The following is a 12,357-nucleotide window of genomic DNA, read 5'->3' as shown; positions in this document are numbered from 1 at the left end:
ATTTAATTTGCTCAATTCTCCTCAGAATTATGTTTTAGAGTGGTAAAAAAGGGATAATAATTAATCATCTCTAATCACAGCAAGCACTTATCATGTGACAGTGCTATCAGCTCTGTATTTTCTCCCTCAGTCTTCCAATGGCCCTATGAGGTAGGTACAATGATTATCTCACTTTAAGAAATATGAGGCAGTACATGCCAGGTCCTTCATTTTCTGAGTGAGTCAATAAACACAGATTGTTTATTTTGTCTGTATCAGTCACTACATTAGGGGCTTTAGATGACAAGGGATTAGATTACACAGCATTTGCCCTAGAAATTCTCACAGCTGGGATGCCTGGGTGGCTCATTCAGTTAAGCATATGCCCTCCGCTCAGGTCATGATCCCAGGACCCTGGGATCAAGTGCCACATCGGGGTCCTTGCTCAGTGGGGAGCCTGCTTCTCCCTCTGCTTGTGTGTGCGATCTCTCTGACAAATGAATACATAAAATCTTAAAAAAAAAAAAAAAAGATTTGTGGTGGCTGCGTGGCTCAGTGGGTTAAGCATCTGCCTTCAGCTCAGGTCATGATCTCAGGGTGCTGGGATCGAGCCCCGCACTGGGCTCCCTGCTCGTCGGGAAGCCTGCTTCTCCCTTTCCCACTGCTTGCGTTCCCTCTCTCACTGTGTCTCTCTTCATCAAATAAATAGAATCTTTTAAAAATAAATAAATTAATTAAAATTAAAAAAAGATTAAAAAGTTCATAGCTAAGTGGGACAAATCTAATACTGATAAATGGAAAATTCCACTGTGATGTGTGCCATCAGAGCAGTCTGGATAAACTGTGGGATGACTCTGGAGACAATCACCTTTAACCATAGAGGGAAACTAGAGCTCAGACGTACCTATTGGCATAAATACTCATTGTCAAGTAGAAGCCAGTGGCCAGGTTACAGTCTGTATGGAACTGGCTGCACCATGTATAAATTCCCCTAGTCATGGGAGAAAGAGGTACAGAGTGGGTCGTGTCTGTTCAGGTAGTATGGGGTAGTGCAGCCGTGGCAGTGGGAGGACGGCAAGCCAAAATTCGTCCCTTGCTCTACTCATCAAACCATGCCTCTGGTGCAGCTCTCGATCTGCCCAGAGCACGGCACCATGTGGGGCAATGGCAGCCCTGGCCAACGACACATCCAATGTCCGCTAAAAGAATGCTGTGAATATTTAATAAGTAACTTCTCCCTGCTGGCCTCATTCTTAAAGACAGACTTCTAGACGGGTAAATAGTCACTTCCTGCTCAAACGAAATCCCCTCAAACCCTGGCCCTGACTTGAAATATAAGGAGCATAAGATGATAACATAGTATGAAAAGGCAGAGACTTCTGGAAACCATAAGGAATTTTTCAAGTCTAAAAGTCCACTGTCTTTAACTTGCGGTTCATGAACCACAGCAGGATGAACATTAAAGCTGAGACACAAAAGTTTCCAAAATAGTTTAAGGATTCACTGTTTTTCTCCACCTCACTTTTATTTACAGTCCATTCCTACAGATGAAACCACTGAAAGTTTCCATAAAACCATTGTATTTATTTCCAACTTGGGTAACAACAACATCTGAGCCCTAATAAAATTATCATTTTTCTGTATTTCCCAAATATGATCTTAAAAATACTGTAAATAAAATATGTTCTGATGACAGTGACAGTAAACATTTCATTTTCTTTTCACTTTTCAATTTTTTCATTTCATGTCACTTTTCATTTACTTATGTATACTCTTTCCTTAAAAAAGGAGATTGAAAGAAAGGAAACGATCCCGAACTGTGAAGCATTGAATATGGAGTTTATAACCCAAAGTTACATTTGTACAGCAAAGAACCAGGGGCCCTGTACCTGTTAATTGGGGATTTGAACTCTAGATTCTTGAGGCCAACTGGAAGGAATTCAAGAATGCAGGAGAGCTGCAGTGTTCAGGGATGTCCACATGTAAAAAATGATACCACTGAAACTTCCTTCAAAATATGAACACAACCATGGAAAAAGATGAGATACTTAGCAGGGAGTGGAAGCATTCTGTACTAGCTCAGCTTTATGGTACCTTATTTATTATTAAGGTTACAATGTATATTTTGTAGGCAAATTTTATTGCACTAATTAACTCATTAACAACCTCTAAAGAGAAGCCAGATTTCTCTGCAGGATGATTTGCTGAATTTTAATGAGCCAGATAAAGAGAAAAATCAGTGTTCCAGGTTCTGAGAAAGCCCCAGGATTCTACAAACAGCTCCGATTTATTCAGTGTATCGTGACATCGAGAAGTGTGAACTATGGATTAAAATAGAGAAGAATTCCTCAGTACATATATAACACAATAGTTTGGCTAATTTAAACAAGCAATGTTTATGGTATTCATGACGTTTTCATCTCATAGAACAAATCAGATTTACTTCTCCTGTCTCCGATTCTGAGTTGGAGCAGGAGCAGGAACTAGTTTATTCCAGAGTCTACATTATCCAAGCTGGCTAGAGTGCCTAAGTGAGAAGAGGAAGGTAAAGAGTGGGAGAGATTTGGGGAATAGCCCAGCCTCCAAGGCACTGACCATTTAACTGACAGTACTGATGTGGTTTATTATGTATTGAATGATGTCCAATGTGGTACTCTGGCCTCCAATGTCTGGAGTGTGGACATCTCTGTTCTCCAAGGCTGCCAAGACTGCAGTGCGAATGGAGGTGGCATAGGAGTGGAGCTTGAGGTAGTCCAGCATAATACAGCTTGCGAGCAGCATGGCAGTTGGGTTGGCGATATTCTTATTGGCTAAATGTCTGCCCAACTGCCTTGACGCTGTTTCAAACACTGCGCACACATGGCCATAGTTCGCACCAGGCACAAGGCCTGCTCCCCCAGCCAGCCCTGTGCAGACATTGTTGACAACGTTGCCATAAAGATTGGGCATCACCATGACATCAAACTGCTGGGGCCGGGATACCAGCTGCATGGTGGTGTGATCCACGATCATGCCCTCGAAGGTCAGCTGAGGATAGCAGGAGGCCACTTCCTTACAACACTGGAGGAAAAGACCATCTCCCAGTTTCATGATGTTGGCCTTGTGCACGGCTGTCACTTTCTTGCGGCCCATTTCTTGGGCCAGCTGGAAGGCATATTCAGCAATGCGCAAAGACTTGGCCTTGGTAATGATCTTGAGGCTCTCGATCACTCCCTTCACACTCTCGTGTTCTAGGTTGCTGTATTCACCCTCTGTGTTTTCCCGAACAACTAAGATGTCTACGTCCTTGTGCCGGGTCTCCACGCCTGGCAGACTTTTAAAATGGATGACATTGGCATAGAGATCTAGAGTGGTGCGAAACTTGTTGTTACGGGACTTGTGAGATGGGGGCAGGTTGTGGTCAGTTTCGATGTTGCCCTTCAAAGCCACACGGTTTCGGCTGACTGCCATGATGGCATTGTGAATGTCCTCTTCACCAGAAGTGGAGTTAACCCTTACCTCCTCAAAGTCCACAGGCACACGTGCATGTCTGAATACAGTCTTGACATGCAGCATAAGTTCAGGTCCAATGCCATCCCCGGGAATCAGAGTCACAGTGTGTCGCCCACCATACTTGGCCAATGGAAGAATACTGCGTTTGAAAGAGAAGCTCCTCCGTGAGGTCTCACGGGCAAATAAAATCTCCCAAGAAGGGCAGAGAGTAGAAGGTCGCAACATGGACTTCACAGAGCAAATGGCAGCTGGCAGCATCTTCAATGCGATGATCATTAAGTAGAGAGTAATTTATGTAAGATATGCATTCTTCCTCTTGTTTTGAACTGGCTTCTTTTGGTGGAATTCTAGATCCAAAATTCTTGCTAGGTAACAACTCTCTCTCCTTCCTTGTATTCTATTTTGACATTCTACTGCAGTGAGAATGAGAGCTAGCCAAGAAGTGATATCTCCTATAGAAAATGTATTTATTCTATTCTATGTGTTCAGCTCTGTACGATATACTTTTTAAAAACTGGCTTTATATTTTAGAGCAGTTTTAGGATCATAGCAAAATTGAATGCGAGGTACAGAGATTTCACAGACAGCACCTACAGCCCATAAAATTCTCCCCCATTATCAAAATACTGCACCAGAGTGGTACGTTTGTTACAACTGATGAACTTACATTGACAAAACATTTTCACCCAAAGTCCATAGTTTAAACTAGAGTTCACTCCGAGGGTAGTACTTTTGGAATTTGGACAAATAGATAATGGGATGTATTCTCCCACGATAATATTATATGGTATAGTTTCACAGCCCTAAAAATCTGCTCTGCTTTGCCTACTTATCATTCCCTTCCCCCAGCCCCTGATAACCACGGATCTTTTCAGTGTCTCAATAGTTTTGCATTTCCCAGGATGCTATATAATTGAAATCACACTGTATATAGCCTCTTCAGCTTGGCCTCATTGATTCAGTAATATGCAGTTAAGGTTACCTTAACTTGTCTTTTCATGGACTGTTATCTCATTACTTTTTAGCACAGAACTAAATCCCACTGTCTGGATGTACCACAGTTTAGATATTCACCTCATGAAGGACATTTTGGTATTTTCCAGGTTTTGGTAATTAGAAATGAAGCTACCACAAACATACATGTGCAGGTTTTCTGTGGACATAAATTTTCAACTTATTTGAGTAAGTAACAAGGAACACAACTTCTGGATCCTATGGTAAAAGTATGATTGGCTTTGCCAGAAACTGTTCAAATGTCCTCCAAAGTAGTTGTACCACTTTTCATTCTGACCAGCAGTTAATTAAAATTCCCATCGTTCTATAACCTTGTCAGAATTTGTTGTCAGTGTTCCAGACTTTAGTCATTCTAATAGGCACATACTGGTATCTCATTGTCTTAATTTGCATTTCCCTGATGACATACAATGTTGAGTATCTTTTCATGTACTTATTTGCCATCCTCTTAGATGAGGTATCTGCCAAGGTTTTAGCTGATTTTCTAATTGGATTGTTTGTTTTCTTATTGTCGAGTTTTAAGAGTTCTTTGTATTTTTTGGATGACAGTCTTTTATCAGATGTGCCTTTTGCAAATAATTTCTCCCAGTCTGTGGCTTGTCTTCTCATTTGCTTGAGTTTGTCTTATTTTTAAGAGAAGTTTTTAACTTTAACGAAGTCTATCTTATTATTTCTTTCATGGATCCTACCTTCGGTGTTATATCTAAAAAGTCATCACCATGGGGAGCCTGGGTGGCTCAATCGATTAAGCGTCTACGTTCAGCTCAGGTCGTGATCCCATAGTCCCAGGATGGAACCCCACATTGGGCTTCTTGCTTAGCAGGGAGACTGCTTCTCCTTTTCCCACTCCCCCCTGCTCATGCTTTCTCTCCCTCTCTCTCTCTCTCTCAAATAAATGAAATCTTTAAAAAATAAATAAATAAGATTAAAATGTCATACCATATATAAGGTCATCTAGATTTTCTCTTACGTTATATTCTTTGAGTGTTATAGTTTTGTATATTACATATAAGGCTAAGATCCATTTTGAGTTAATTTTAGTGATGGATTTAAGGTCTGTGTCTAGATTTTTTTTTTTTTTTTTGCATTTGTATGTCCAGTTGTTCTAACACCATTTTCTGGAAAGATTATCTTTGCTTCATTATGCTGTTTTGTTCCTATTTGTAGGGGTCCATTTCTGGGCTCCCTATTCTCTTCCATTGATTTACTTATCTGTTCTTCTGCCAATATCACTGTCTTGATTACTGTAGCTTCTTTAGTAAATCTTGAAGTTGAGGACTTTCAGTTTTCCAGTTTTCCTCTTTTTCAATATTGCGTTGGCTCTTGTGGGTTTTTGCCTCACTGTATATACTTTGGAATCAGCTTACTGATATCCAAAAAACAACTTTCTGAGATTTTGATCAACTTTGCATTGAATCTATACATCAAGTTGGGAAGACCTGATATCTTGACAATACTAAGACTACCTATCCATGAATAGAAAACTCAATTTATTTAGTTCTTCTTTGATTTTATTCATCAGAATTTTATACTTTTCCTTATATATATCTTCTACATATTTTTTTATTTATACCTAAGTATTTCATTTTAAGGGATGCTAACATAAGTGATATTGAAGTTTTAATTTTGAATTCCACTTATTCATTACTAGTATATAGGAAACAACTGACTTTTCTGCATTAACTTTATATCCTATAATCTTATTATAATCACTTATTAGTTCCAGTAATTTTTTTTGCTGATTCTTTCACATTTTCTACACAATCTTCTCACCTGCAAACAACAGTTTCATTTCTTCACTTTTAATTAGTATACCTTTAACTTCCCATGCCTTACACCATTAGTTAGAAATTCTAGTATAATATTGAAAAGGAGTGTTAGAGGAGACATCCTTGCCTTGTACTTGATCTTTGTGGAAAGGTTTGTCTTTCTCCAAGTATGATGTTAGCTGTAGGTTGTATGTAGATATTCTTAATAAAGTTAATGAAGTTCTCCTCTATTTCCAGTTTACAGAGAGCTTTCATCATGAATGGTGTTGGATTTTGTCAAATGCTTTCCTGCATCTACTGGTACGATCATGTGCTTTTTCTTTTCTTTTTTTTCTTTTAGCCTATTAAAGTGATGGATTACATTAACTGATTTTTGATTGTTGAACCAGCACTATATACCTAGAATAAATCTCAATTATGTTTTATAATTCTTTTATACATTGCTATATTCAATTTGCTAATATTTTTTGAAGATTTTTTTTAATTTATTTTTTTTTACACATAGGTAATTTTTTTTCCAATTTATTTATTTTCAGAAAAACAGTATTCATTATTTTTTCACCACACCCAGTGCTCCATGCAAGCTGTGCCCTCTATAATACCCACCACCTGGTACCCCAACCTCCCACCCCCCCGCCACTTCAAACCCCTCAGATTGTTTTTCAGAGTCCATACTCTCTCATGGTTCATCTCCCCTTCCAATTACTATGCAGCCATCAAAAGAAATGAAATCTTGCCATTTGCAACAACATGGATGAAGATTTTTGCATCTACGCTCATGAGAGATTAGTCTGTCATTTTCTGTTCTTGTAACGTTCTTGTATGGTCTTTTTAGCAGCATATTGTTGATCTTATAGAATGAGTTAGAGATATTTTCTCTTTCCATCATCTGGAATATATTGTAGAGAACTGGTATAATTTCTTTCTTAAATTGGTATCATTTTTTTCTTAAATATGAACCCATCTGGGCCTGATGATTTCTGTTTTGGAAGACTATTAATTACTGATTCAATTTTTAAACATATGTAGGTTTATTCAGATAGTCTGCTGCTTCTGATGTGAGTTGTGGCAAATAATGTATTTCAAAGAATTGTTCTATTTCATCTAGGTTATCAAATTTGTGGGCATAAAATTCCTCATAAAAATTCCTTATTATCCTTTTTAATGTCCATAGGATTTGTAGTAACATCCTTTCTTTCATTTCTGATGTTAGCAATTTAGGTTCTTTCTCTCTTTTTTTTTTTAGCCTCTCTAAAGTCTTATTAATTTCATTGATCTTTCCAAAGAGCCTGTTTAGGTTCAGTTTTATTGATTTCCTCTACTGATTTATTTTCAATTTCACTGACTTCTACTCCTTTTTTGTTTGTTTGTTTAACTTTAGACTTAGCCATCTTTTTCTAGTTTCCTAAAATAAAGCCTTATATTGTTGATTATACAACTTCATTCTTTTCTATTATATGTATTCATTACTACACATTTCCCTCTAAATACAGCTTTTACTACACCCCACAAATTTTGATAAGCTGTGTTTTTGTTTTCATTTTGTTCAAAATATATTTCAACTTCTTGAAATTTCTTTGACCCACATATTATTTAGAAATGTGTTGTTTAATCGTCACATTTATTTTAGGATTCTACTGCTATCTTTCTGTTACTGATTTCTAGTTTAATTTCATTGTGGTCTCACAACAAACATTATTTGATTCAATTCTTTTGTATTTGTTAAGGTGTGTTTTATGGCCCAGAATGTGATCTCAGTAAATATCCCTTGTGAGTTTGAGAAAAATGTGTATTCTGCGCTTACTGGGCGAAATAGTCTGTATATGCTAATTATACCCAGGTCATTTGATGTTATTTAGCTCAACTTTGTCCTTACTAATTTTCTGCCTACTAGAGTTTGTTCCTTTTTATTGTTAACTTGTTGAGAAACTGACAAACACTATTCTAAAATGATTGTGCTATTTTAGATCTATACCAGCAATGCAAGAGAATTACAGCTTCTTCTTCACATCCTCACCAACACTTGATATGTATTTCTAATTTAAGCCATTCTAAAATGTAGTGGTAGTATCTCACAGTTTTTGATTTGCATTTCCCTTCTAACTGTGATGATCAATGTCTTTTAATGCATTTTCCTAGCTCAGAGTTACAAGGATTAATATCTAGGTATTTCTAGAAATCAACCACTCAACCTGCAAAGCAGGCAACATCTATGCTTCACAAAGCTATCCCAGCTATGCCACTTAACTGAAAATCAGGCATATTTTTAATTATAAACTGGCCACAATCCCATTTTCATTTAACTTTCAGGTACCAATGCCCTTGGTGCAGGTTAGTCATTGGTAGATGAGATAGGGGAGTTATTTATGCAGACTTCCAAGGGACTGTTAAAATTCTAGAAGATGAAGATACAGACTTAATAATGACTACCACTATAGAACACTCATCACTTCTACAGTATTGTGCTGGATATTTTACATACATCATCATAATCTACCAAGGTAGACACTGCAGTCCCCACTTTATAGATGAAGAAAATGGCTATCACAGAAGGGTGTGAATATCTGCCAAATTCATATCATTATGAATTAATAGAGAATGGCAAGAGGTAAGGTGAGCATATCCAGGGATCCCAGAGGCCTAAGCCAGTGCTTTTCAAACTTGATCACCACAGGATCTCACTGAAATAGAGATTCTAATTCAGCAGTTTTGTTGAGGAAAGAGTGCAGATTCTGCCTTACTAAAGAGTTCCCTAGTGAGACAGAGTCTCCTGGTCCCTTATCACAGTTTGAGTCACAAGAGCCTATCTTTACCTCCCCACAAGGTCCAGCCAGGTGGGGCCAGCACTGGTGTGCTTGGACACGGCCCACTGGGAGTAAAGGAAGGAAACATTACTGCTTCCTCCTCCTGGAAACTGATATAAAATAGCTGTAGAGTAGGAGCTAGCTGGACCTGTTTGTCACTTAATATGTCACATAAGATAGATAATAGCTGTCCACCACCAGGGCCAGAGGCTGGAGCAGATGACTATCCAGAGAGAGAACAACGGAAGAGAAATGACCCAGGCTCGGCTACACAATATTGTTTCTGCCAATGGGCCACTGTTACATAACGATACACACAAATCTTCCTCACGTGGGAAAGAAGATAAACCTTTTAAAGGTGTGAATGAAGAAGGAAGGAAGCCCTGAGAATGGGATTATAAAATGGATGGTGGTTGAGATTTTAATAGTCAGGCAAATGTAGTACATGGACAAGTGAAAAAGCTCTTAATCTTAGTGGAAAAAAAAGATATATGTGGTACAGGTAAAAGAATAACAAGGGTGCCATCATTTCACATATTTGAGGGGTAAGAGTTCATTGAAGTTAACTATAAGTGTAACATTAAGATAGTATAATAGTTTAAGTCAGGGAGAGAGATTAGAGCTTGGATTTTAAAAATTATCCTTTGGAGGAGAAACAGGAAGGTGGCTAGCCTGGTGGCAGGAAGGCCAATTAACAGGCTATCACCCAAAAAGTGATCCCCAAACCAGCAACGTCAGGCTTTCCACAAACTGGTTAGAAATGGAAAATTTTTGGACTATCCTTGGACTTATTAAATCAGAAGTCTGGAGTTGGAACCCAACAATCTATGTTTTCATTATTCTGATACATACTGAAGTTTGAGAACCACTGGGCTATGAAATGGTCCCAATAGGAAATGAAAAGCAGCTGTACTAAAGGAAAGGCACTGAGGAAGGAGAGAAATATTGGAGATAAAAAGTGGACTAGACTAATGACCTAGGAGACACTGAATATTATCCTCAATATCTTTAACAGACTGGGTGGATGATACCATTGATAAAAATGTGTAACACTGGAAAAAGAGCAGTTGGGTCAGGAGACTAAGGACAGAAAATGAGCTAACTTTCAGCTATGACATGTTTGGGAAGCCTGTAGGACATCCACAAAAAGATGCCCAGTGGTTGACTTAATAAATGAGAGAGCTGCAGAGAAAAGATTGTGGGTGATGACAGAAATTCAGAAGCCACCAACATATGGGAGAGAGGAAACCACACAGGTTTGTATAATATAGCCTCGAGCAGAGGTTTTCAGCTTTTCCTCTGCTAGGGCAAATGATGAATGGCATTCATAAGAGACACACACCGGACATATGAACAAAAGTCATTGACCAAATAAAGCAAAGCATTCCCAATGCTGTTTTTATAGGTCATATTTTCAAAAGCATTGTAATAGTAAATGATGAGTAAAACTATTTAACAATCTCAAAACATAACTTTTTGAGGGAAAAATATAGATGACTAATATAACCTAAAAAACTATGTAGAACTGTATTTTAAAAATCAAATTTAGACCTCTATGAGTAATAAAAAAAAGCATATACTAATACAGAAAAGTAATTCATTTTATAATTAAGCATGTAGCACATAATATTTATATTTATTCACGATGTTAATATAAATAATACTGTGCATGTCATTTGGCTGATCACATTGCCTTTGATTTGGAACCTGTAACTAGACTGTATTCTCATTTCTATGCTATGCAGAGATAGATGCATATGCATGCTTTCTTCACCTCCCTCCATCATTAAAAATGCATCCATGGATAAAATCAAGGAAACAAACTATAAATAACAAACTATAAATCCCCAGTTTACAAATAATATCTCAAAATTGTTGTAACTACCAACGACATACCAATAACCATAGTTCGCAGATATTTTCAGCTAATATAAAATAGGCCATGAATTATAATCAATTCACTTCCAGCTAACTCAAAGTCCTTCCTTCCCCACACAAACAAGCAAGCACTACTGAAATGCAAATGAGTTCCTGTGACATCCTTATAATGGTAACTCTAAGGTGAGTCAATTTAAAAAAGTAAATCATTTGCAAGCACTTGTAACTTAACACTTTATGAATAAGTGAGTGGTTTTGACACATGTCCTGATTGATTCTGACACCCCTAATATGTCATACCACTGAGGTCAAGAAATACTAGGCTAGTAAGATGATTATAGTAAAAGCACAGAAAAAGGATGTGGACAAAACTAGAGATCATAAGTCAATATTTGGAATACAGAGAGGACTACGGGACAAGTGATCAGGGAGGGAGGAGGAAAATAAAAATAAAAGAATGGCACAGAAGCCAAGAAAAGTGAAAGATGCGAGGAAAGAGTAGTCAACAGTGTCAATATCCTGTTGACACCCTAAGCAAAATCAGAGGTGGCAATCATGGAGTCACTGACAACCACCATTAGGCTGTACTGATTAGTGATCGAGAACACAGGCTCCAGAGCCAACCGCCTGCCGTATATGACCTTTGTAGTTTTTGCAATATTCATGACCCCTTTGGGGACTTAAACTCTAGTGAGAGTAGACATCAGAAAATACATGGCAGACAGACAGACAGATAAACAAGCAAGCAACATACCAGTGGATCTTTCAATGTCAGCAGAAATGCTACAAAACAAATATGAAACCTCCTGCCTTCAAGGAGCTTCTGTTCTAGGCAGAGTTAAACAAAATGTGCGTAGGTACAACATGGACTGGAGGTCAAGGCTAAATGGTTCCTGAGTGACATAACCAGGGCACGAAGTGCAGAAGATGGACGGACCACGTGCTTGAGCTCGGATGGGGAGGGAAAGGGCTTTAGCCAAATCTCAAAGAAGGGATAGCAGTAGATACATATGGAGGGAAGGAGAGAATTTCTGAGATGGAGGCAAAATCGGAAAGCCTGTAGGGTACGTTATGCATGCCCATTTGGCTGAAAGGAAGGGTTTAGGTAGAAAAACAGTGGCAGACAAGGGGATAAATTAAATCGGGGTAGAGGGTCAAAAACCTTGCATGGCAAACTGAAGAAATTTATGACACCCTGAAGGCAGCAGAGAAACATTTAAGGTTTTTGAAATTTAAAAAAAAAAAAAAAGGTATTGAAAGATACCACTTTAAAAAGGAAAACATGCAAGTAAAAAGAGAATAAATTTTCAACACCCGAGAGCACTTTATACCAAAGCTTTGCCTCACTGAAAGCAGTAATATTAACACACACTCTTAAGAAAACTCTCAAAATCCACTTCATGTTATCTTACAGAATCATC

General features: G+C 38.1%; 2 protein-coding genes across 3 annotated transcripts in view; both read right to left on the bottom strand.

The window, feature by feature from the left end:
• The window catches only part of NELL1 (neural EGFL like 1), an 830,042-nt gene that overhangs the window by 278,650 nt on the left and 539,035 nt on the right, over window positions 1-12,357 (bottom strand). The gene's annotated exons all lie outside the window — the stretch shown is intronic.
• On the bottom strand, window positions 2,578-3,747 carry LOC122912785 (isocitrate dehydrogenase [NAD] subunit gamma, mitochondrial-like). The gene has a single exon (XM_044258968.1). It carries the CDS (start codon window positions 3,745-3,747, stop codon window positions 2,578-2,580), a length of 1,170 nt encoding a protein of 389 aa, XP_044114903.1.

This window comes from Neovison vison, chromosome 7 (genome assembly GCF_020171115.1).
Source record: "Neovison vison isolate M4711 chromosome 7, ASM_NN_V1, whole genome shotgun sequence".
NCBI classification, from domain to species: domain Eukaryota; kingdom Metazoa; phylum Chordata; class Mammalia; order Carnivora; family Mustelidae; genus Neogale; species Neogale vison.
Note: the sequence above shows the minus strand (reverse complement) of the source record. Positions and strands in the feature narration are given on the sequence as shown.